Genomic DNA, 27,933 nt, shown 5'->3' with positions numbered 1-27,933 from the left:
TAAATCATTTATTACAATTACCAACAATATTGCAGGTACGAAGTAGGCACTATATTTTTTTAATACAATTCACACAGCTTACAAATAGTATGTGTATACGAGTATAAAAAACAGATACAAAATATTAAGTTAAGATTAAAACTACTTCGCAACAATCCGCTACAAATATGTATGATGGTAGGTATATATTTTAAACCATGCAGTATGTACCACCCTCCCTCCCTCAAAGGATGCATGCAGATGCAAAAATTAAAAATATACACCACCAATCACCATACATACCACCACCAACACGTGTTTCGCGTAAGTAGTTCCAGCTCCACATGTGCCCTTAGGTTAAATTGGACATTGTAAAAATGTGTTTTTTAAAGATGTGTTTTATGGAGTTTCTTTCGCCGCTTCTTCTCCATAACGAAACACCTTGTGAAGTGGCGGTAGTTGTATTGACATTCAAAAAGTGCTTTGTAAAGAACCTATTTTGAATTAAAAAAAATTATTTGATTTTGATTTTTGATTTCAATTAATATAAAAACCCGCCCGCTTAAAAAAAGGTCAATTTCATTTCCAAAATTTAAACGAATTCTAGACATTTTTATTGTTGTTTATAAGATTTATTGAATTTCCTTCTAACTAATAATTCCTCATTTTTCTTCGTTCTCTTCTAATCCCTGCTTATTTTATGTAGTCTCAATGAGTAATAAATATAATGCTCCGTATCCGTACAAAAGGGGTACCGTCTTTATATTTTCATTATTCATACTTATATTATTATCCTTCATTGCTATCGGTACGAAACCAACGATAACTTAAAATAAAATCATATCCAAGTCATTGAACTTCGTCATATGTGATGTATTTTTAAAACCATTTTTGAACCTTTATATTTCCTTTGACAATATCTCAACCCTAGGTTGTAAAATCTAGATTTTATAACATCTACTACGATGCCCGTTTGATTACTTCCAGCATATTTGCATACAGGATATCAGCACTGAAAAGAAAAACATTAATATAAAACAAATTTATAAGGAACACGAGAAACATTGAAGTAATAGACAAAGTAAATAGATTTGATTTGAAAAATATCCGAATATAATACATACATGGAAATAAATAGGAATATTTATACGGATATTGAGTTATACCTATCCTCATCATATGTTCATCCAATTTAAATAATAATTTGAAAAATAAACATAATATTTTTTATACTTCAATTAATTGGCATAAAATGTATACAAATACTTACCATCCATTGGATACAGTATTCATGAGCTTGAAAATATAACTGGGACACACTTCAGAGTGCATGAAACGTGAATGGAACAGCGTGCCCTGGGAGATGCAGTACAGCATCAGTGGAAGAGGAATGTGTTCTGGTAGTATCTTCTTCTCATAAAGAATCGTCGAGTACACCTGCAAAATAAAACAACTGTTACAGTATCAGCTAACAATAAAAATCAAGAAAAGAAGAAATAAACATTATAGTGTTGATTTAATTTAATATGTAAGGTAACTTTTTCGTGTTAGCTTGCATATCAGTTAAAGCCCTGTTAGTAAAATACGCCTTTTAATGCATGATATGATAGCAATAAATCGGATGGCTCATGAGGTTCCAAAAGCATTTTAAAACTTCATGTACCTTATATTCTTCAATGCATTTCGTTTATTTTATTTTGACCTTTTACTATTTTTGCAATTAAACAATATTATTTTTTCGTCGTCGTGGTGATCGCTATTGTTAATAGTGTTAATAGCAATATTTTAAAAGAAACACCATTTAGATTAGAAGTAGGGAATAGATAACCAACAACGAACAGTTTTTAGAAATCAGGACATTATGAAGATTTTAAAAATTTAAGGCAATATCAATAAATTAACCAAAACCTTTTGGTATCCTAATGCACGCATGGCGCTCTGCGATGATGCACGGAAAAAAATTCACATCGATTTATGCAGAATTTATTTTTCTCTTAAAATTTGCCGCGATAAAAGCTGATTAAAATATCTTGTCCTATTAAATACTAAAATACTAAGAGGTTTTACATAGTTGGCCAAACTTTCTCAATCTACAAAAGTGATACCTAATTCCCAAAATTGATGCAATCCACAAACTCTCGATGAATATTTATAAGACCCATTTAAGTACCTATTTGCGTTTTGCACAAAAAATAGGACCAACGGAATGATCGTCTAAGCCGTGTAACTCGTTTTAAAACTTAAATTGTCTTGCAAGAGTTAATGAGTTTACTAAGTTTCTTGTTCTACTTTTTGCACTAACGCATTTCACGGTTCCTTTTGCATTTTAATTTATTTTCTCTATAAGAAAATTACCTTGGCCTTTGTACGTCTTTGAAAAGTAAAGTCTGTGATGTTAAATTATCTGATAGTTGCTAAAGGGTAAACTTCAATAACTAGATCGCTAAATTTAAACATTAACGTTTTGTTTACAGCTAAATAGTGAATGAATAGTGGTCGAAATTTCGGCTTCCTACTTTGGAGGTCTAGGAGTATACAGTCCACTGTAATCAACCCTAGATAAGGTAGGTCTTAGCTAAGCTTGTCCAAATATGCGTTGCTACCACTGAAGATTAAATTAGAACACCGAGAATAGGTATTTCTCTTTTCCACACAAGAACACACCAGCGCTGAATACTGCTGTTATTGTAATAATAATAACTTTATTGACACAAGAAAAGTTATTATATTATTATTATTGTGCAGAAATAATTTAAATGTCAGACACATCTGATAGTGGAAAGTTATGTGATTACTGGAAAATAGTTTTGATTTGCTTTAAATGTGAAGGGATATTTATTTTAACAATGATGAGAGCTCCCCAAAAATATGACGAAGGTGTATGAAGTCTACCAATCCACACTACGCCAGTGTAGGGGAATGTGACCTAAATCTTTCATATTCCACCACGAGTAGTGCACTAATAACGGATTGACGATCATAATGTGGGATACGATATTTTTAAATATTTAGATACTTTTATATATATGTATATTAATAATAAAACCGATTAAAATCTTTATTATGGTAATGAAAATGTTAATTGCGAAATTAATTACATAATGAAAATCACACATGAAGACACAAGGTCTTCAATGCAATAATGTTCATGTTCTTACCTAAGAACTAAGAACCTTGCAGTAATAATAAAGAAAATACCTATTTTATTTATTATTAATGCAACGTTCTTGTTAATATTTTTCGGATTGCGGACACGATAAGAAATTGCAACATAATTATTACAATCGCAAGGTTTGTTGTGAAGTAAACGGCGAAAAAATAATTAAATACAAAATTAGATTTAAAAGGTTGCAACGCATCTGTCAGGTTGGACTGTCAGGTTGGACTATTTGGGTTTAACCACCAACTATATGACGACCATCAGTTAGACTAAATGTTCATTTGTCGTCATCGTCATCAACCCATTATTGTCCCACTGCACGGGTCTCCTCTCAGAATGAGAAGGATTAGGCCAGAGTCCACCGCGCTGACCTAGTGCGTATTGGTAGACTTCACATACCTTTGAGTCTTTTTTTTAAATCTCTCAGGTATAAAAGTTTCCTCACGGTGTTTTCCTTCACCGAAAGATATTCATTTACTACTATAAATTTCGAAAACTGTTAACCACTAGACAGTAGTAGGTACGTATTGGAGACACGGAACTGCAGTCTCGACCTAGCTATAACTCTTCCGGTTCTATAAGAAGGGCACCAACCAACTTTCAATGCACAATTTAATTACATTTAATTTAATAAACAAAATAAAGTATCACCTTAAATGCTGCAGTCAACGACGCTATCGCGAACCCGAGAGTAGGTTTGAATAGGAACGACAAACCAGCGATGTATCCAGCCGGTAACGCGTACAATGCTGAGTCGTAACCTCTCTTATTGCACAAATAGCATACCACGGCCTGCAATGGATAGCAAAATATTAATTAATACAGTAAGAACTGGTATGAGCCGGTGTACAAAATTAAATGCACTCCGTATTCCGTATGTTCGAATTTTGAATATCTTTGCATTATTTTAGACATGAAACTATAAATGGAATTAAAGTGTAATGAGATTCGAATATACTAGCATTTTGATTGTAAAATTTAAGTTCGCTTAAAGGATCGTGACTTTACACAATTTTACACGGAAATAAATTTTAATGAGGCTTGACTTTGGTTGCACTTTCAAATACGAATGATTTAAGAAACTCTTTGTCAAGTAAAGATTTTAAAGCACTTAAATATAGGTAAAATCATGTTATTTATAAAAAATAATAAAATTTAAATAATCAAAAATATGTACGTAAGCTCTACGATCCAAAAGTGAAACAATTTTATCATTAAGATGTGTGCTTGACGGGGCATCGAACCCAAAGCCTTTTCAAAACAATTGTACAAAACCTGTCAAATGAGATAATAATTAGTTGATAGATCAACCTATCAAAAGCTTGTATATAATTTTCTTTGCAAGAAATATCAGCAGTAACATCAAAGACATAGAAATTGTAGAATATACCGCATATGGGGAAGAAAGGTTATGTAGTAGTTCAATTGGTAATAAGTTGTTCCGTAACAAATGTCAAAAGTCAATCAACTCGAGATTGTATCCGTGTCAAGTATAACAATTTTTGTATGAAAATCTTGATAATCTCTACAACTTTATATGTCTTGTAAGTCACATTTTACATGTCTTATAACTATATCATTCAAGAAATCGTACTCTGTAAATACCGATATAACTGCCGAAGAACATTGCCATGTCGAAGTGGTGCCATCGTATGCTCGTGAGTGCTTTTAGTGGCGTTCTGTACTTTGGTAGAATCACTCGTGCCAATGAAAATGCTAAACCCACTGTGAAATAGGTTAAACTACCCTGAAAAAAGTAAAGTTAAATGTTTGTAAAGTAATAGAACCCTTTGTGGTCCAGATACACCACCGCCACATTTATTTCTACCAAATAACAGCAGTGTTAAGCGCTGCTGTGTTCGGCTTTGAAGGATATGGCTAACGAAAGACTTATTCAAGGCTTTCTTAGTCATAAGGGTGGCAACGCCTCTGTGACCTCAAGTAGGAACCTAATCTTATCTGGGGTTGATACAGAAGTCCAGATGGAGTACATTAATATGAATAACTACGTACCATTAAGTGCACGTATGCAAGATTGCTTCCTCAATATTATTAAAAAACATGTATGTCAAGTATTATTACACTTTGTATTTCATTATTGTAATGATTACTCACCTTCATAATATATTTACTGCATAAGCCCTCGTGTGGGCATACGTTTTGTGAGTGGTCCGTTTTTCGCCTCACTTTATCTGGTGTGTATATCCTGGAAATTTAAATAAATATTGTAAACTAATATATTTAGATTATATATTTTTGAACCGAAAATAATATTAAAATTGCTTACAAGAGTTACATTACAAATAATACTAGTTGAAGTTTCTTCATGCAGGAAAACATCGTGAAATCTACTTGTCTTCTGCTCTCTAGATGATTCCTAATGTATTGAGAAGTCTAATTCATATTTAATTATTATTTTTTAAATAGTGGATGCCCTAAATCTTCATTGTAAGAAATAACAGAACAGTAAATATCAACAATTCCACTGAAGAAAATATTCTCGATATTTCAAACCTATTAGGTTTTGAAAAGTCCGTTAAATAAGAAAATTTAAGAAAAAAATAGAAATATGTACATTTTAAATTCGATGGAATAATAAATTTTATTTTTAGCTCCATAGCAAAATATCTACTTCATAGAATTCTAATTCGTCATTGCACAAAATAGAGAGGTATTGTGCAAATGCTTATCATAGAGATTAAACGGTACTGCATTTCCTTTTAATCATGTTTGGTGATAAGAAGTTACTATGACAACATTGACTCATAGGCCTGTCACTAGGAATATGACATTATTGACCAATGACGTCACTACACTAGTGTTTAGTACTGTTTTATTCTGGGAAGTTGGCAAAAAAATATATGCGAATTTTTGTTACCTTTGCAAGTAGTCCGAAAAAAAATGATATAACCTTCTTAATGTTTTCCGCAAAATGCAAGTAATTAAGTTGTAAACCTTGACGTATTTATTTTTAGAAGACCAAGAATTTAAGTTTTTTACAGTGTAACTAAAAATATAATCTCCGCTAACAATCACAGGATATTATAAGCACGTCAAGTACGTAATTATTTAAATTTAATAATTAAATAAAGTACCTGTATTATAATTTATTTAAATGATATCCAAGGATCGTTTTAATGTATGGTACATATTAAATATCTCGAAAATACGTTAAGTTAAGCTGCTGGATCTAATTAGGTGTTTCCTATGAATAAATAAGCGATTTGGTGTCCAAAAGTGTCCGAACGTGGTGGAGCCTTCTGTGGTTAGATTCCGGTGCACCAATTTCTGTCTAATAACAGCAGCGTAAAGCGCTTGTGTTCTGGTTTGAAGGGTGTGGTAAGGGAGACATACTATTAACAGGCAATCCAGCTTATTCTTCAGGGGTAGCGCCTCATCTGTGACAGAACCCTAGGTATTAATATAATTTTATCCGGACGTGATTACAGATGTACCTGAACAGCAGTAGACACTTACCATCAGGTGGACTGCATGCTCAGCTGCTACTTTTATATCATCAATCAAACAAATGAACATCAAACAAACTTTATTTAGAGCTCTCTTCGCTCTTGAAAGGCAATAGTCATTTTTTTATGCAATTTTTATTTATGACAAATCAAGAGATTAATACATACCAAAAGAGAGGCGTCCGATTTTCCTTATCCCCCTCTAACCGCATGAGATAGAAAAGGATGGCGCTACCGAACATGAACAACACTGTTTGTTTAGCCTTCGTCATTTTCATATACCCAGCTCTTTCCAATGAACGGATCCAGTACTCGATCAGCTGAAAAACAATATGATAACATAGTCAAATTTATCATAACAATAACATTCACAAAACATATATAACAAAATATATATAAATATACGGTAAGTATTTAAGTATAGAGTAATAAAAGTAAACTTTTATATAAAACTTTTCGTGAAGCGTCTCTGTCACGCATATCACTAAACAGAATACCCATTACTGTCCCACTGCTGGAAACGGGTCTCCTCTCAAAGTGAAGTATTTTGGCCATAGTCCACCATACTGCTAAAAACTTCATATACCTTGAGAACTTTTTTTAAGATCTCTTAAGTTTGCAGGTTTCCTCATGTTTTCCTTCACCATTAAACCAAGTGATAATTAACTTGTAATAATCATTAAAGAAATCAGAGGTGTGTGGGATTTGAAGCTTGGACCCTCGATCGAGAGGCTAAGTTTCAACCACTAGGCTATCACCACGGTTAATACTGCTATTATGAAGTGGAAGTAAATGTCATGTTTCAAAGTTAAATTAGGTTTACGGTGAAACTCTATAACTCTCAAATAATGATAATTGTTTAAATGTAAACATACCATGTTAGAAAATAAATTGACGATAAGGCCTCGCCGTGACGGCGGTTCCAGCAGTATTCCGACTCCATTTAACGTACTAGGGAGAAGAATGTATCCATGGTATCTAAATTTGTTCCCTAAAAGCCACCTGGAATAAATAATTATTATTATGAATATCTTCTTACATATAAAATTCTCGTATCACAATATTAGTTACCGTACTCCTCCGAAACGGCTTAACCGATTTTCACCAAATTTTAAATGCATATTCATTAGGTCTGAGAATCGGCTACTATCTATTTTTCATACCCCTAAGTGATAAGGGTTGTTCACCCTTAACATTTTTTGTATTTATATGGCAACGCAACATGGCAATGGGTCAGCTAGCAATTAATAATTATAATTGTCAACATAAGAAGCAGTCAATCGGGTAGACCGAGGTTCGAATTCCAGGCCGCTTTGCTTGTTCAAAGTTACATCTATTAGAGATTAATTACCACTAGCTAACAGTGTAATTCCTGATCGATTGAAAAAAACATTTTTAATTTTAAAAAGTTCTCATTCTGAGAAAACCAGTAACCGGGAATAGGAAATGAGTTGATGATGATGATGAAAATGTGTGTGTTAATATTGTGGCACTTTTGTCCTCATTTATATGTAGTAGTGTAGGTAACGTATGTTGTCAGTGTGTGTATGCGTAACATTTAGGCTAAGTTAAGGTAATAGATTTAAGACAGTAATAAACTATCAATCATTCGGAACGCTCGTCTTTCAATCGTAACCCCCACACTTCATGGCGACCCTGCCAAACGCGTACCGCGTACCGCGCGTTTTTAATCGGGAATAATGTGGAATAACGATTAAATAAATTAATTAAAATATAACGGTCTGGTGAAATCACAATGGGCACCACACAGACGAAGGAAGAAACTATAATAGCTCAAGCGGCAGCGGGAGATGGAAAAAATGTGGCAACCTCTGATACCAGTTACTCCAGTACCAGCACCACCAATATGCTGCTTACGGTGATCGTCGTGGTGATGCTCGCTGCAGCACTATATGTGGCTTGCCGATTTTATAAGAAGACACATGAGGGTTGGATGGAGCGGCAGATGAACCAAAGGTCCTTGCGTCGAAGCCAGGCCTTAGGAGTCCTCGACAGGCGTCAGGTTCCCCAGTGTGAGCAGGTGTAGTGATGCGACAAGCCAGAAACTATTACGCTATATTCGTTCGTGACTTTTTTTTTCTTTCTTTTTACCCATAGTATGAAAAGTGAATTTATTGACTTTAATAATATGAAACTGACTCAGTGATAGTGGAATTGTGTTCTATAAAATGTGTTTTATCTTTACATCTATTATAATTACGTAGTTAATAGGTTTCAAACAATCAGCGCACATCTCAGGTAACGCATAAGATCCCATCCTAATTAGGCGAGGTATGCGAAAGCATTCCATATACGTCCGTGGATATCATGTTCGGCGAGTCTTTGTGCACTCTTTAAGATAAGTTACTTACGTTTTGAATACAAGATATAGGAATGATTATACTTTCTTACGTATAATGAGTATTTTATATGCTACTTATTTGTTACTTTTTTCTAATTATAGATTATGGGAGATGTTGTAATCAATATATATGATGAATTGTTGCTAATACGTAAATATTTAATTAAAAAAGGACAAAGTAGATATAAGTGCTCAGTAACTTTAAATAAATTTGATGAAGCTAAGAATTTATATAATAGGGCACAATTGTTGTTGTCAAAGGTGAAGGATGACGGAGATCCTGATTTAGTGACATCATTTACAGTAACATATGATAAGATTTGTAGTTTGTTTTTAGAAATTTCCCAGTTGTGTAATATTGAAAGTGAGCAAAAGTTAGACTTAAAAATGGAGTTCGATATTCGTACCGCGTGTAATTTAATTCCTTTGTTAGATGATAAAGAGGAAACCGCAAAACGATTGATTGATGCTGTAGAAATGTATGCTGAAATGTTAAATAGTGAAGGTCAAACTCTTTTGATAAAATTTGTTTTAAAAGGTCGATTGTCCGAGAATGCAAAGTTACGTGTGTCAGGTAGTTATCCTAAAGTAAGCAATTTATTAACCGATTTAAGAAAACATCTATTGACTACGAAATCTTTTACAGCTATACAATCACGTCTTCAAAATACAAACCAGGGTTGGAGGTCCGTTGATGAATATGGTACCGAAATCGAAAAACTTTTTACGGATTTAACTATTTCGCAGGCCGAAGGTGACTCAGCAAAATATGCAATTCTAAAGCCAATAAATGAGAAAATGGCTATAAAAACTTTTTCTAACGGTTTAAAAAGTTCCAGGACGAGTATGATTGTAGCTGCCAGAAACTATGATAGCCTTAAAGACGCTATCCAAGCTGCTAAGGATGAGGAAGTAGCATCGCCTTCCACATCCTCTCGACCGGATATTCTGCAATACTCGCGAGGAGGTAGAGGTAAGCCTCGATCTTCCTCATTTCGGGGACGCACTTTTTGCTCTTATTCCGGCTACTCGCGTCCTCGGGGGTTTACGAGGGGGTACTCCCGCGTACCTTCAAACCAGCAATTAAAGCCTACTGCGTTAAGATCAGATCGTGGTAGATATAATTATAATTTTAGGAAACATGTCTCTCGTCAGACATCTAGGCGTGGTCAAAATAATAGAAGTGTTTTTGCAGTCCAATCAAATGACAGTAACACTAACAACACTAATACTAATGAGAGCGAAGGATTACAGTTTTTTCGGGATTAAAAATTATATTTTAACTTTAAATGGTCAGTGTAAATACGTGTCATTCTACATAAATAACAGAAAATATTTATTTTTATTGGATACCGGCGCATCCGTGTCAGTTATTAAAAGTGATGAATTACCTAATTTTATCAAAGTATACCGGGACGATACTATTATAAATGGTATAGGAGGTCAAATTCGTTCTTCGGGATATGTAACTCTTAGACTCGAATCAGAGAACCATGAGACTTTTCTACATAAATTTCACGTTTTCACAAAATTACCTTTAAAAACCTGTGGAATTTTAGGACTTGATTTTTTATCTACTTTTCTATGTAACATTGATTTGGCTTCTAATATTTTAACTATAAATAATAACGGATATAAAACTTATCTACCTATTACCGATACTCCTGATATTAGTAATAGTTTAGTTTTACCAGCTAGGAGTGAATCAGTTCATTATATATACTTAAATATTGATGGTGATTTGAGTAGCGATTACATTATTTGTGCTAAAGAAATAGAGAAAGATGTTTTTGTAGCGGGAACAATAGTGAGACCAAAAAATGGTAGAATACCAGTTAGAATACTAAATGTAAAGGAAGAGGAAGTTAGGTTAAATAATTTTATGCCTGAAATTAATTGTTTAAATGAATATGACACCTTTTCTTTTCCTAAATCTAAATCAACTGTTACTAGAGCCGACAATTTACTATCATTATTAAAATTAAACCATTTAAATACTGAAGAAAAGAGTTCTATTGAAACAATTTGTTCAAAATATTCAGATATATTTTTCTTACCGGGAGATAAACTCTCTACAACGAATATTTATGAGCAATCTATAACACTTAAACCAAATGTTAGTCCAATTTATGTCAAACCTTACAGGTTACCTCAATCAATGAAACCAGAAATTGATAAACAAATAAAGCAAATGCTACAAGATGACATTATAGAGGAAACTGCAAGCGAATGGTCTAGTCCAGTACTATTGGTACCTAAAAAATCTGACGGTTGTAAGAAGTGGCGTTTGGTAGTAGACTATAGAAAACTTAATGATGTTATAGTCGATGATAAGTTTCCACTACCAAACATTACCGACATCTTAGATTCACTTTCGGGATCAATCTATTACACTCATTTAGATTTAAGTCAGGGTTATTTCCAAGTCAGTTTGTCACCTGATAGTCGTAAATATACTGAATTTACTACTAGCACAGGCCAATATCAGTTAAAACGTCTTCCTATGGGACTTAAAACTTCCTGTAGTAATTTTAGTAGAGTTATGTCAATAGCTATGTCTGGTCTATCGTATGAAAAATGCTTTATCTATTTAGACGATTTAATTATTTATGGTAGAAATTTAGAAATTCATAACAGAAATTTGATCGATGTATTTGAACGACTCAGAAAAGTTAACTTAAAGTTGAATCCACAAAAGTGTCAATTTTTAAAAAAGGAAATTTTGTACCTTGGACATCTTGTTTCTGCTGAAGGTGTATTGGCTGATCCAGAGAAAACAAGAATTTTGCAAAATTATCCCGTTCCTAAAAACGTTGATGAAATCAAAAGATTTGTTGCATTTTGTAACTACTATCGTAAATTTGTACCAAATTTTGCCGAAATAACTATGCCTTTAAATAAACTGTGTCGTAAAAATTCTATTTTTAATTGGACAAATGAATGCCAAAAATCCTTTGAATTCCTTAAAAAATCTTTAATTACTCCACCGATTCTTCAATACCCCGATTTTTCTGACGAAAACGAATTTGTTGTGCAGACTGATGCATCGGGTACAGCTATTGGCGCAACGCTATGCAATAAAGACCTAAGACCTGTAGCTTATGCTAGTAGACCACTCAATAAGAATGAATTAAATTACCCTACAATTCAAAAAGAACTTGCTGCTATAGTTTGGGCTGTAAAATATTACAGACCATATCTGTATGGCAGACATTTCACAATAATGACGGATCACAGACCATTGGTGTATTTATTCGGAATGAAAGATCCCTCAAGTAGATTGTTAAAGTTTCGTTTATGCCTTGAGGAATATGACTTTAAAATTGTATATGTGCGAGGAAAAGATAACGTAGTAGCGGATGCATTATCAAGAATTTGTTGAACTTCAGATGAACTTAGAAGGATGAATGAGAAAATTTCGGAAGTGAATGTTATGACTAGAGCTCAAAAGAGGAGAATGGAAGAGAATAGAATGATTGATCCGCGTAGTTTTAATAAATCTACTGATGATAGGTGTGGCCAGCCAAGAATCGTAGAGTTATTAAGAAAACCGCGTGATTTGGTTGAAATGGTTTTATTAGAAAATGTTAAAATAGATGAGTATAGGAAGAAGAAATTAATCATAGAAGAAGAAGATTGTTTTGCATTTATTCCTAGTAGAATGATGTTATGTATAAATCTTAACTTTAGGGCACAATTCTCGCGAGCCGAATTTGTGATAAAGTTAGAGAATTTTTGTAATAAAATGCAAATAAAGGAGATTTGCATTATAAAAGATAATCGAAATAAAGAATTTATAAAAGGTTTATGTAAAGAACTGCAATCTTTAACCACGTGGACAGGTCCAAAAGTATGCATACTAAGAGGAGTTGAAAGAGTTGACGATGAACAAGTTAAAAAGTTTATTTTGCGTGATTTTCATCTTTTACCGACTAGCGGACATGCTGGAGCACGTCGAATGACCAATAACATTAAAAGAAGGTTTTATTGGTCTAGTCTTGAACAAGACGTACTTGACTTTGTTAAAAAATGCCCTAAGTGCCAAAAGACGAAATATAGTAGGTATACAAAACAACCTATGACCATAACTACAACAGCGACAGCTGCTTTTCAAAAAATATTTTTAGATCTTGTTGGTCCTATGGATAGGGATGAGAATGGAAATTATTATATCCTCACCATTCAATGTGAACTGACTAAGTTCATTGAGGCTTATCCTATTAGAAATAAAGAAGCAGTAACTGTGGCGCAATCGTTTGTAGAAAACTTTATTTTACGTTACGGAATACCTAACATTATAGCAACCGATAGAGGTTCAGAATTTATTTCTGCAACTATGATTGAAGTGTGTAGACTTCTTGAAATAGAAAAATTAACATCTACTGCATACCATCATCAATCAATCGGTTCGCTTGAAAACTCGCACAAACATCTAGCTGCATTTTTAAGAAATTATTGTGACAAAAATGTTTATGAATGGACTCATTGGTTACCATTCTGGTGTTTCAGTTATAATAACACAGTCCATACTGAAACAAAATATTCGCCGTTCGAACTTGTATTTGGTAGAGCGTGCAATATTCCTAATAATTTAGATAATAATAATGTGGATCCACTGTATAATGTAGATAATTATGCATTAGATTTAAGATATAGGCTACAGATAGCATTAAAAGATGCTAGAAGTAATTTAGTTTGTAGTAAAGAAAAAAGAAAAGAAGTTTATGATAAGAAAATTAATCCTGTTTGTTATAAGAAAAATGATTTAGTTTTACTTAAAAATGAAGGTGTACGTAAGAAATTAGATAATATTTTTGAAGGTCCATTCGTTGTATTAGAGGATATGGGCCCAAACGTCAAAATTCTAATTAAAAATAAGCAGGAAATAGTACATAAGGATAGAACAAAGTTCTTCCATAACTGATGGAATAAAATAGTTATTATATAATTAGTTTATATATAATATGTATTACGTTTAACAAAAAAAACAAACATTATATTTGTTTTTTTTTCTTTTCACCCCTGGAGGTGTAGTAGTGTAGGTAACGTATGTTGTCAGTGTGTGTATGCGTAACATTTAGGCTAAGTTAAGGTAATAGATTTAAGACAGTAATAAACTATCAATCATTCGGAACGCTCGTCTTTCAATCGTAACCCCCACACTTCAATAGTAATTTACTCGATAAATTAGTATTAAAATAAGTTTTAGTTTTGATATTAGCAATTTATACACCGAAATTCAGTTGAGACGCTGGATTCAGTTGTATTTAGTTACAGGATATAGATTTTGTATCCCCTCAGCGGGTAGCACTTATCGGAGCAAACATTCCTCAGCCCGAAAACTTCTCAATGATAGAAATAAAACGAAATACCTGTACATTACAAGTTTAACCGTAAACAGCGTATTTTAGTTATCGGTAGCGCACACGATCTCAATTAGCGTTATCTAGTTTCCGAAGAGAATACTATACAGTTTGGAAACTCCTGATACGTGGAATAAGGTACTTGTTTTAGTATGGCTAGAGTACTAAGATGTTTGTTGTTAGTGTAAGAAAAGAAGTGGACTGAACAGGTCGCCTTGCAAAAGTGAAATATCTATAATAGGGACGCTATATACACTCACATTCCTGCATTAGGGTTCCTTGTGGTGTGGGTGCCATGGACACACTCAAAGACGAAAACACAAACACCTAGACCCAGAACAGATATCCAAATTATTTTTTCAGATGTCTGTCTTGCCGAAAACCAATCCTAGCACATTAGAACATTGCTTACTTCCCTTTAAATTTTTTGTTGCAATCTTTCTTCATTGTTGATGATACAAATGATCTTACGAAATATTAGTATAAGAAAGGAAGATAAATGTTTGAACATAGTTTTAAATATAAATAATTACTAAGTAACAAAATAATATTCCAAACTTATTATTAATTACATCTTTATAACATTTCATAATCGTTTAAAACTAATAATATTAAAAACAATCATTTGTTAGCGCCAATACGATTTTTGTAACATTAAGGGCCGATTTTTCAATCCTCAGCTAGTGGACTTTATCTATCAGTTAAAATTTATTTGATGTGTAATAAGATAAATAAAAATAAAATAACATAGATAAAATCGGAAAGATATCATGACATTGCAACAGCAATAAAAACAACATATTTTCGTATATATGCAATGCAATCGTTGATAGAGATCCTAACAAGATATGACTTGCAATAAATAACAATTGTCACTTGATAAAATAGTTAAATAATTAGTATTATTTTCTTCATTTTTACAATGTAAAAGGTAGAACCCGTAAAAGCAAAAGTAGTAGAATCCGTCGAGGTTTCACTCCGAAGGCTCTATGGCCACACCTATTTCTGTTTAGTTATGGTAGTGCTGTGTTTCAGTTTGAAGGGTGTGGTAAGGTAGACTTATCCGAGGCGTTCCTGCTTATTCCACAGGAATAGCAACGCGTCAGTCGCAACCTTAGGTAGGACCCTAATCTTATCTGAGGTTGTTGACAGATGTCCGTATGCGGCAGTAGCCACTATCAGGTACATGGTCGTTTAGTGTGTCTATATTCCAAAAAAATATATGCATTTATATGTTAATGTAAAACGGAATGTAAAAGTATAGCTTATCGTTTCATCATCCATGTTGTGACATATGAAACTCGTAGACTTCGAATGAAGTGTTCTTTAGCCAGAATTAAGTTTATATCTTCTAGATCGCTTTTCTATGTATTTGTTTTATATATTGAGGCATATATCAAGTAGAAAGTATATCACTGTTACTAAATAACGAGTAATGGTTGTTATTAGGAGTATTATTCCTAAGAGTCTTAGCAACTAACCAACGCTTCCAAGACCATAACGCTAACACTCATGTTTGTCAAAGATTGTATTTTATGTAGATAGTAATTTTATACCGTTTTTCTTGGTAGGATCATTTTTATTGGTTACCGTAGCGATCTGGCATGCAAAGAGTCCTAGGTTTAATCTTCAAAATAATGTCCTAATCCCATCAGGTACTGTATCACTGCTGGGCATGGATCTACTCTTAAAAAGACTTACGTCGCCAAGCTGGCCACGTGATCATTAGTATTCAAATTTTTCAGAGTTTTTTTTATTTTAATAAAGGAGTAAGTTTCCTCATGATATCGATTGATTCGTTCGTTCAATACGCAAAATATAACTTCAAAAAATCAGATATCTGCCTAGGATTCGAACCTCGAAACCCTATATCTGGGCAAGGGGCATCTTACCGGAAAATCTTTATAAGCTTATTGTGCAAAAAGCGTCAATTATTAAATACATATATACAATTAGTCATCGGCATATAACTCAGTATGGTATTGTATAGGAGCACATACCTTACCTAAAAAGGCACCCTAAGGTGGAACAGCTGCCGCTGACAAGAGCGCCAAAGATCGTAGATCTCACATAGTTTTCACCGGCTCTTTTTAATTCTTCTTTATTTAAGATTTTCTTCCCGCGCGCTAAGTTTTGTGCCTGTAACAAAATTACGTTATGTTTGTATTAATTTTAAATGTTGTTGTAGTAGTAGTAGTAGTAGTGGGTAATAGTTAATTCTTAGTAGATAATCTATCATGTGGTCAATCCATTTGCTAATTTGAATTTGCTTTATAGACTTTATACTCATCTCATCAAGGTTCATAGATTCTATTTCAATCGGAGCAAATTTAAATTTAGTAATAACTAGGTTAGGTATCTAACTTACTTGGATTCAAAATTTGATAAGTTTAAAAATATTTTTACATTATATCAAAATATTACGTACCCCCAAAAATGGTTCCATTCTACATAATAATTTTATCACACATCAAAAACCTAGCCTAACTCATTTTGTAACTCTCATTTTTTTAGAATTTTCTACCCATAAAAAACCTATCCCCTTATATATTTTCTGTTCAGCATTTTCCACTGATATTATTATTCTCCGCTAAGTTCCGAGTTCGTAACAAGGTAACGACGTTAAGCGCTTCTAAGTTTTATGACGGAGGAAGATAATTTTGAAACTAGTTTCCTGCTCCGACTTTTCTCTTGTATAGAGTTTATTTCTCTAAGACATCATTTATAAAATAGGCTAGAAATATTGAAATTAAAGATTATATGATTGTAGATGAAGAACCCTTTGTAGTTCGACTCCGCCGCCACACTTGTATTTGCCAACAACAGCAGTGTTAAGCGCTGCTTTGTCCTGGTTTGAAGGGAGTGGTAAGAGTGACATATTTTTCCGAAGCGTTCCAGCTTAGACCTCAGGTAGCAGCGCATCGCATCGATGGCCGACCTCAGGTAGGATATCATATCTAATCCTATCTGGGGTTGTACAGATGTCCATGGGCTGGAGTAGCCCCTTACCATCAGGTGGACTGCATGCTCGTCTGCTACTCCTATACGAGTATTATAAAAAAAATAACTCACCAAATGGACGACAAGGTAGAACTTCGCGCTGCCAATAAAAGAATTTTTGTATGAGAGATACGTTGATGTCCAGCAACCCTGGTTCCACGGATGTAGCAGATGGTGGCACGGGATGTTACTGCAGGTGCTCTCAAACAATTGCTTGCTGACTTCGACCATTTTGGAATTACTGCATTAGAGTTGAGTCTAAAATAGGAGAAAGTCCGGTCTAAGCACTTTGGAATTAAGTAATGATGTTTTTTGTTTAACGAATTAATGTAAACAGTACAAAATTGTATGAAATATAAGTACGCAAAGCAACAAATCATATGTTAAAATCCGGTGAGTCTTTTGGGTTACCAGGAGTACCAAAGAATAAGACATATAAACACACATACTTTCACACAATACATTACCCATCGAAGTTAAGAAGGGAAGATATGGATTGGAAATCGAAAGAAGATCCAGGGATTAAGGGAAACAGACATTTCCGAGATATTCAAGCTTAGTCTTCAGGTGTAGTGACGCATCTGTGACCGACCTCAGGTAGGAAACTAATCCTATCTGGAGTTGATTGCAGATGTCCATGGGTGGCAGCAGCCATTTAGCATCAGGTAAACTGTCTCGTAACTCGTCTGCTACTCCTATCTTCTAAATATATATAACTCAAAGGTGACTGACTGACATAGTGATCTATCAACGCACAGCCCAAACCACTGGAAGGATCGGGCTGAAATTTGGCATGCAGGTAGATTTTATGACGTAGGCATCCGCTAAGAAAGGATTTTGATCAATTCTACCCCCAAGGGAATAAAATAGGGGATGAAAGTTTGTATAAATCTTCTTAGTTAATAATATTACTTCGTAACGCGAACGAAGCCGCGGGCAAAAGCTCGTATTATACAAAAACAACCGCCGCTACGAAGAATACCGCAACGAAAGGATGAACTACAATCCTTCAGAAAATGGGTACGATTAGAATACTTGTGACAAAATGATAAGTATCTACCGTCCTTGCTCTATCTACTTGGTCTAATGTGCTTGCACCCACATCTTCATCAGGCTCAATTACATAAATAGACCAATCACGGCCTCCTCAATTTGTTGACCCAATTATTTAACTGTTTGTACCTACGACGTTGTCGTGATATCACTGTACAATGAAGGAGTAATTCAATAAATAATCAAAAATATCTATAGGTACATCGTATACTATTCTATAATTACAAAATATGTCTCAGATTACTTTTTGTTAACTGATTTAAAATAAATGAGGTTAAAAAATAATTCGTTGATAGCCGAGATAGCCCGGTTCTAGGTTCAAATCCGAGACTCTATTTTCTCAAGTAATGTGCGTATTATAAATTAACGAGCTTTTGCCCGCGGCTTCGCTCACGTTACGAAGTAATATTTTCTTCCTCTATTTTATCTCCTTGAGGGTAGAATTGATCAAAATCCTTTCTTAGTTGATGCCTACGTCATAACATCTACCTACATGCCAAATTTCAGCCCGATCCGTCCAGTGGTTTGGGCTGTGCGTTAATAGATCACTATGTCAGTCACCTTTGAGTTATATATATTTAGATTATCACTTGCTTAATTGGTGATGAAATATCGTTAGGAAACCTGCAAATTTGAGAGCACTTAAAAAGTCTTAAGGATGGATAAGGTCTAACGATTCGCACATGGACAGCTCGGTGGACTATAACCTAAAACCTCTCAGTATGAGGGCACCCCCAGCAATGGCAAAATAATGAGTTGACGATAATAATAAACACAACACATCTTTGAGAACTTTTTCTTTTTATCAGCTTTTTTAATTAACTTTCATGTAGGTTTCCTGACGATGTATTCGTTACCCGTTATAGCATTGATAGTTTATTTCTAGCGTATTAAAATGTATTATTTCTAATGAATTCGTAATTTACGTATTTCTAATGCAATATATAGAAAAAAAAATCACATAGAAGAAAATCGAGTAACTACCTATTTATTGAAGAAATTAAGGTCATTTCCGTGACCGTAGCGACCTCGCGGCGAGTTATCAACATACCTTGAGACTTGCTAATGCCTATTAGGACATGCAGTAATGCAGTTCAATTTGCGATCAGATGGGATTTATTGTTCTTACATATCATAAATACATCTTTATTGTACAAACAGTAAATTGTTTGTAGTCAAAATAATTGATTTTAACCATTTTTTGCCGAAATTTGACAAGTCTTAGTTACATATGCAAATATTGTCAAACTTTAGTGTATAAAGATTGGCTAAGAGTGTTTAGTTTTTGTAATTACTACTACTGGTATGATTAATTATTATTACTACATAAATTATTACTATTATACGTGTAAGCAGTTCCTTTTAAAGATTTAACTAGCCTAGTGGCAAAAGCAGTGATAGCCTAGTGGTTAAGAAACTCGGCCTCTCGATCGAGGGGTCGAGGTTCAAATCCCAGGCACGCACTTCCGATTTTTCGAAATTATGTGCCTATTAGAAATTAATTATCACTTGCTAAAACGGTGAAGGAAAACATCGTGAGGAAACCTGCATACTTGAGATATTTATAAAAAAAAATGTCAAAGGTATGTCAAGTCTACCAATGCGCACCTGGCCAGCGCGGTGGACTATGGCCTAATCCTTCTCATGAGAAGAGACCTGTCCCCAGCAGTTGAAGTTTATGGGAGTTACAGATTTTTGAACGGTGCTACTATTTGTTCTGAAATATATTATTGATAAGTATAACAAAAACTTTGTAACTGTCATGACAGCTCTACAAAGAATGAGGGGATTCAAATAAAAGCCATGATAATACAGATAAACTGTGTTCATATTTGAATGATTTCATTTGGATTTGTATAATAAATCCTTAAACGTGGAATTCAAAATGCGAATGAAAACGCCAACTTAACATGGTTATTTCGGGAAGGGTTAATTATAAACGATTTCGCCGTACCTTTAGTTCATCCAACATCAAAATTGGGTATGCTAATTTTATTCAAAGGGATTATAACCACTGTTGTTCTATCCGATCTTCTTTATCAAAAGTCTAAATTACTCCAGTCATTTTTCATATATTGCATGACATTTATGAGAATTGAACCCTTAGTATGAGATTTTACGTTTTTCCAAAAATGACTGTTTTTGTATTTGTTTACGTTTTCCGTCACAGACACACTCAGCAGTTCTGATACAGTCTGAGTGTGTAGTGTAGAGTCTGAGTCTGTGTTAGAACTGAACCCTGAGTTAGATGATGAACAAAACCGGACAGCCACCGGACGCAACCGGACAGATCTGAACAACAGTGTCACCTGACCCCCAGCAAGCGTGTGAGCATTGTAACAAACAAACTTTGCATACTGATATTTGGGTAGAACCTAAAGTTTCTCCAGAATATTGCCCATTTTCAATCAGCGCTTCTAGCGGACTGTACCAGAACTGATTTGAAATCTATGTGATATACGTAAACAAATACAAAAACAGTATTTTTTGTAAAAACGTAAAAACTCATACTAAAGGTACAGAACTTGGAATAAACAAAACTGGACAGTCACTGGACCGCAACCAGACAGATCTGTAGCACTACCATGAGTTGGCATAGAAACGCCACTATAGAAATTGTAAATAGAAAACTATTGTCATTTTGCTAGTGAATAACATAACTACTATTGCTACGGTATTTCTTGACAACGTCTGTCAAATTAATGACTCATGGGACCGAATTTGTATGGCAATAGATCATAATGACATTAGCTAGCGATTTGATTTCGATAGGTTTTTTACGTATCGAGTTACGCCACTACGGATTTTAGTTCTACGAGTAACCACCAGAGGCGCTGTACAATTTTTCATACATTTATTTTACGCAGTCGCTAGCGAGTAATACTTTTGTAAACTCATGGTAGTGCTACTGAACAACAGTGTCACCTGACCCCCAGCAAGCGTGTGAGCGTTGTAGCAAACAAACTTTGCATACTGATATTTGGGTAGAACCTAAAGTTTCTCCAGAATATTGCCTCTGTGTTTGCTCTAGTTACTGGCACCTTAGATCTGGATTTGCAGATATGGATTACATTAGCTTATACAAATTTAGTATCTGACGCAGTCTATGTAACTGAAGTCGGATCGAAGCTGCGTATGAACTTTTTGGAAATTGTGAACTGCCTACTTGAGGAATCTCTACGACTGATATTGCATCAGTCGTATGCCCGCGTATGTCGTATGTGCCCGCGATTTCGTTCGTGTGGATTCAGAATGAAACGTCAATTATATAACGCTATCTACCAAACTCACGGAGCGCTGGTAAAATGAAACCCCTCAGTACCCTTTTTACGACTTTACAAAAATTACTGTTTATGTATTTATTTACGTATTTGCCCATACATTTCCAATCAGAGCTCCTAGCGGACTGTATCAGAACTGATTAGAAATGTATGTGAAATACGTAAACAAGTATTTGTTTATGTATTTGTATAAATATTGCATAGTCTGTTTTAGGTCAGGATACATGCTTGCGTAAATTATATTATTACTTATATTAGAACCTTTATATTATATGAGCAATTATATGAGCAATTTACTTGCTTTAACGCTGAAGGAAAGGGTAAACCTGCGTAGTTGAGACATCTTAGAAAAAAAAGATAAAAACATGATATCGCTTATATTCTTACTTATAATTTGAAAGCGCATAGGAAAAAATATAAGCAATTAAAATAAACAAAAATCAATTTAATTTGGTATTTGTGAGTTACTGTGTTTATTGATAAGGAAATTTGACTCGGTAGTTAATGCACGCTTTTACGTCACATTAGGTACCTATATTAATTTCATTTAAAATTATATTAATTTAAAGTATACGTTAATTTTAGTATAATAATTTAAAACTTTAATAAAATAATAATATAGCGTTCAATGAATGTCAAGATCATTGTTATTTGAAACGACTTTTTCGTAACACCGTATAGTGTGAACGAGAGAGCCCCATCTATTGTAAATGTATGGTTAAGATACTTGCCAAGTGCAGCCAAATACACCAGAATACGAGCAAGTAAATAACTTACTAGCTTGTATTCGACACGCTCCATGCTCGTTTGTTCTTCGCATGATGCAGGATTTTCGCGAATAAAATGATACGCGTCTGTGATTGTGCACTTCGTTTACGTACTCGTCGTTTTTCAGCGAGTTATTCGCGAGTATCTAAATGACGGCAGTGATAGCCTAGTGGTTAAGAAACTCGGCCTCTCGATCGAGGGTTCCGAGGTTCAAATCCCAGGCATGCACCTCTGATTTTTCAAAGTTACTTGCGTATTAGCCACGCACTTGGACAGCGCGGTGGACTATGGCCTAACCCTTCTCATTATGAGAGGAAACCCGTGCCCAGCAGTGGGACAGTAATGGGTTGATGATGATCTAAATGAAACGCTAAAATTCGATACAGAAAGATGAAACATCAAAACTGACCATAAAATAATTGTCAGCCGATTTCTTTCTTAAGATGTTTATAAGCATTTTATACAGTTTATACAGTTTACCCCTATGCCACTCGAGAGGAGGTCCATGCTCTGTTGTGGGACAGTACTGGATCGTCGACGAAGCAATGCACAAATTATTTGAAATAATTATTGATAAATTCGTATTACATAATTGAGAGTGCAAACACGTTCAAAACACATTAACAATGCTATCACTGTCAATCTTAGATAATTATCTTGTCGACATTATTACCAGATAAGGCGATAGTTCCTTATCCGCGGATTTCGATAATGACATGATTGCAATATGATAAGCATAAAGATAATGGTCTAGACAAAAATAAGTCTTCAGTGCATCCTCGTTATCGTAATTAGTGTACCTTTTCCGTACGCCGAAGCAGCGGTACAGGTTCAACCAAATTGAGACAATATACCGCATAACACCACAATTTAATGTGTAATTAAAGTTTACTTTTTAATTAACAAATTTTACCAATATGGTTAAAATTATTTAACTAATTAACTAATTGGAAATAAAATTTGATATTTCAAGTAATAGGTCTTACACCGTTTGTCCACCGCCACCGTCACCGAGCCGATACCGATAATTAACGACGGCGCCGATGTAGCGGTACATACATTTAGTATAGCCGCTTGCTCACCGCACGTCCGTCACCCGAACACCGTCATCCCGGCCGCCGATATTTCGAGTAGATCGGCGTGACCGCTAGAGCGGCACGAGATGTTGACGGGCCGATGTGCCGGCAATATAAAACACGTTGGAACTTGTTACATAGCCGTCACACACGTGACAGCTGGAACAAAATAAACCACCGATATCGGTCGCCGTGGACAAACTATCGCTGTCACATTATATTAAAATCGGCCCGAAATAATCTCGTTCTCGGCATCGGCTCGGTAACGGTGGCGGTGGACAAACGGCCTTCTGGTATAGAAGATAATTTATACAATTAAATAAAACTGAACTGTCTGTTTATAATTTTAAAATAACAACTATACTTTTTGCATATGCCAGAACATACGTCACTTATAACAAAAAAATGTTTATATATTGTTTGTCCATCAGTCTATTTTCCTTTTTTCCGGCTAATCTCCGAAACGGCTGGACCGATTTTGATAGGACTATCACTAACAGTTAGCAGATTTTATAAGGAGCAATTTAGGCTACTATTATTACGGAAAAACTAAGCAAGCGTTCATGCGAAAATTAATTGTAATGAAATCTTCACAGTATTAACACTTAATTGCGAGGAAACTGCGAAAAACATCGTGTCTTTGCGTACTAAAGCTCAACTACCGTAGCTTTGTGCCCAAAAATCAATATATTGCCACAATGAAGTGTAGTTAGGATTAGCTATAAACTAGCTTACTCAGTATTCTAACAAAAACGTATTTTCTAAGGAAATAAATTTGTAATTACCATAAGTATGTACCTATTCGTATAAGAAGTTAATTATCTTACCGGATTTTATAGCTAATTAAGATATTATACATTTTATAGATAATTATTACATGTTATAGATAATTAACTATAAAATGTTTGTTGATATTCTTAAACATTAATTATTATCGTCTTTAAATATCGTCTACAATGTTATAGGTGATGAATTAGTATGACGCTAAATTATTTACTTGACTGTACCTAAAACAAGGAGAAGGAGAAGGTGGTAGAACCCTTTGTGGTTCGACTCCGACGGCACCACCGCCACACCTATTTCTACCTAATAACAGCAGTGTTAGGCGCTGCTGTGTTCCGGTTTGAAGGGTGTGGTAAGGTAGACAGACCTTTCCGAGGCCTTCCAGCTTAGTCCTCAGGGGTAGCGGCGCATCTGTGGCCGACTTCAGGTAGAAATATCTAATCCTATCTGGGGTTGATTACAGATGTCCATGGGCGGCAGTAGCCACTAACCATCAGGTGGACTATATGGTCGTCTGCTACTCCTATAATATATAAAAAAAATAAGATTAAGTTAAAAGTAGTTGTCAATGTAGTCAATAAACAACTACTGATATATAAATAAAGTGCAAGACCGATTGGGCAATGGATCGAGTTCAACTACCGGTTAGGTAGAAATCAAAATGAAAAAGAATTATCTCTTCAAGTGTTAATATTTATTTGGTTATTTAAGTGGTTATATAAAATATTTTTCTAAACTAAAACCCAGACTCACAATTTTATATAATATACAGCTCTCCTGAATGATGCGGTAGACTGTATATGTATTGAAATCACAATGAGAAATTGAAAGTTCACAATCACAAACAATTCAAAGTTATGATATTAAAATTTAGAACACTTATTATTGGAAATTAATATCGCGTATTCTACCTTTAATAAGCATACGTATTCGTAAAATCAGAATATTAAATGTATTCGTGTATTCGTGCTTCGAATACAAAGACGACTCGCGACTACACGGCACTGTTTGTGACTACAAGTTTGATCGATGTAACACTGAATGAACGTAAATTGTTGTGATTCAAGGAATTGTTCCAATTAACTTCTGTGACACAAGCTTGATTTGTGTAAAGATCCTTACCATGAGTTTTTACGTTTTGACAAATATCGTTTTGGTATTTTACGTATTTGCCCATACAAATTCCAATCAGCTCCCCTAGCGGATTGTATCAGAACTATAGTGTCAGTAACGTAACATTAAATGTCCAAATTGACAACATGGCGCTTTATGTTTTGTGAATATGTGAGGCAGACAAAAAGACATGAGCACTTACTTATAGTTACGTTTACTCAGTCTACTGAAGCAAACTGAACAGAATAATGGATTGAGTAAACGTAACGTAAAATTGTGGGATGTTTTGAAAACTCATGGTAAGGGTACAGTATGTCATATTGTTCAATGTATCGGTCATAATACATCGTAAGTTTAAGTGTTTTTGGGTTCCGTACGAAATAATGAAAAACGGAAACTATAGAATCACTTGTATCAGTTCGTCTGTTTGTCACAGATAATCAGCTCCGAAACTACTAGACCAAAGTACTTTGGTATTCATATACTTTTCGGTAATCTAAAGACGTAGATATAAAGTACATAACTGAATTTGACTTTTGCGGGATGATAAAAAATAGGTATTTAACTTTTGTGTATAAAGAAGATAGCCTCATATACAAAGCATTAAAGTATATATTACGACACACGTATCTTATACATAGAGAAATATTTAGGTGGTAGAACCCTTTGTGGTTCGACTCCGGCGGCACCACCGCCACACCTATTTCTACCTAATAACAGCAGTGTTAACCGCTGCTGTGTTCCGGTTTGAAGGGTGTGGTAAGGGAGACAGACTTTTCCGAGGCGTTCCAGCTTAGTCCTCAGGGGTAGCGGCGCATCTGTGGCCGACCTCAGGTAGGAATATCTAATCCTATCTGGGGTTGAGTACAGATGTCCATGAGTGGCAGTAGCCACTTACCATCAGGTGGACTGCATGCTCGTCTGCTACTCTTATATTATTAAAAAAAAAAAAAAAACATAGTAAGATTATTAGTAAGTGAAATTAACATGTCCATAATTATTGTATGTTTATCTATAATTACCGTCGTTAACAAAAATATTGCGCTATTAAAAATAATACAAAAAATGTCTGTAGATACGAGCTAGAAACAATAATTGGAAGATTTTATATTTTAAAGCCGTCTTGTTCACTTTGTTAAGTTAATATGTGTTCTTTGTGCGCGAGTTAGTGCCATTTTGTTCACACAATACACTCCATTAGGTTAGTACATTGCCTCTATCCATGATTATCTTTTAATATTTTTACCCACTTTTATTTACGCTTTTATATTCTTCGTCTAAATTATGTAAGTGACATATTATTTCCCACGCATGGGCCCGTGCTCAAAACATAGGGTCAGTAGACACGGGTCTATGCTTAGAGTTTTTTTTTTATAATATAGGAGTGACAGACGAGCATACCACCTAATGGTAAGTAGCTAATGCCGCCCATGGACATCTGTAATCAACCCCAGATAGGATTAGATATTCCTAACTGAGGTCGGCCACAGATGCGCCGCTACACCTGAGGACTAAGCTGGAACGCCTCGGAAAAGTCTGTCTCCCTTACCCTTCAAACCGGAACACAGCACGCATAACACTGCTGTTATTACTGTGTCGAACCACAAAGTGTTCTACCACCTTCAAAGTGAGAGTTGACCATATTTCTCCGCGGAGGCCTATTGTGGATTAATAGATTTCACAAGATTGCCTCGCGATGTTTCCCTGTAAAACATAAGTAGTAAATTTCTAACACGCATACAACGGAAAATTGCAGGTGCATGTGTTTGATTTGAATTTCGGTCGTCCAAATAAAATGGTCGAAATTCTTACACTATGTTTATGTTGTTTTAAAACTATCAAGGATCATTATTCATCAGTAGGTATGTAATAATGCTCGATAACATGTGTATCTACTTTATAGTAATAGTTGTTGATATATTGTGAACTATAATATAATTAATTGCTATCTGCAGTACCACTTGACATGGTAGTGAAGGATGATAACTTGCTCTATTAACAATTATAAATATAATAGATAGACATTTATAACATACAATATTTTACTGTCAGCTTCCGAACATACACAACACCAGTGCAGACATGTACCATTTTTTTTCCCGGACGATATCTTTAAAAAAAAACGCTTCTCACAGCCCCACACTAGGATTCCTTGTGTCGTGGGTGCCATGGACACACACATAGACAAATACACAAACACCCAGACCCAGAAACAGAAATCTAAATTCATCATTTAGATATCTGTCTGGCCGGGGATCGAACCCGGGACCCTTTGCGCGTCAGACCGGTATGGTGACCGCTACGCCACGCGGGTCGTCGATATACCAGTCAATTAAAAATTAAATTAAAAAAGGCAATTAAAAAAGCTTACCGTTTACAAAACAAAACACGTAAATGACCACTTCGCTGCACGCAAAATACGTCCGCTCTCGTCAAAGTGCTCACATAGACTGACCAGTGTCACAATCACTATCAGTTATCAGCCGCTGATTGATTCTCTTTGCATATCTATCTTCAGTGGCATATAT

The 27,933-nt window shown here is 34.7% G+C and overlaps 1 protein-coding gene across 1 annotated transcript; it reads right to left on the bottom strand.

The window, feature by feature from the left end:
• On the bottom strand, positions 1-27,894 carry LOC140757740 (transmembrane protein 135). Its single transcript, XM_073093617.1, has 10 exons — positions 27,777-27,894; positions 17,404-17,589; positions 16,337-16,470; positions 7,482-7,608; positions 6,775-6,926; positions 5,255-5,345; positions 4,734-4,886; positions 3,791-3,931; positions 1,250-1,416; positions 1-991 (listed from the first exon to the last, which is right to left on the bottom strand). The coding sequence occupies exons 2-10, from the start codon at positions 17,560-17,562 to the stop codon at positions 940-942; spliced, it is 1,176 nt and encodes a 391-aa protein (XP_072949718.1). The 5' UTR covers positions 17,563-17,589; positions 27,777-27,894; the 3' UTR covers positions 1-939.
• Between the last annotated feature and the right edge of the window lie 39 nt (positions 27,895-27,933).

Source organism: Epargyreus clarus, unplaced genomic scaffold (assembly GCF_041222505.1).
Source record: "Epargyreus clarus isolate Ecla_fem2 unplaced genomic scaffold, WU_Ecla_fem_2.2 ptg000005l, whole genome shotgun sequence".
NCBI lineage: Eukaryota > Metazoa > Arthropoda > Insecta > Lepidoptera > Hesperiidae > Epargyreus > Epargyreus clarus.
This window is presented reverse-complemented; position numbering and strand designations above follow the sequence as displayed.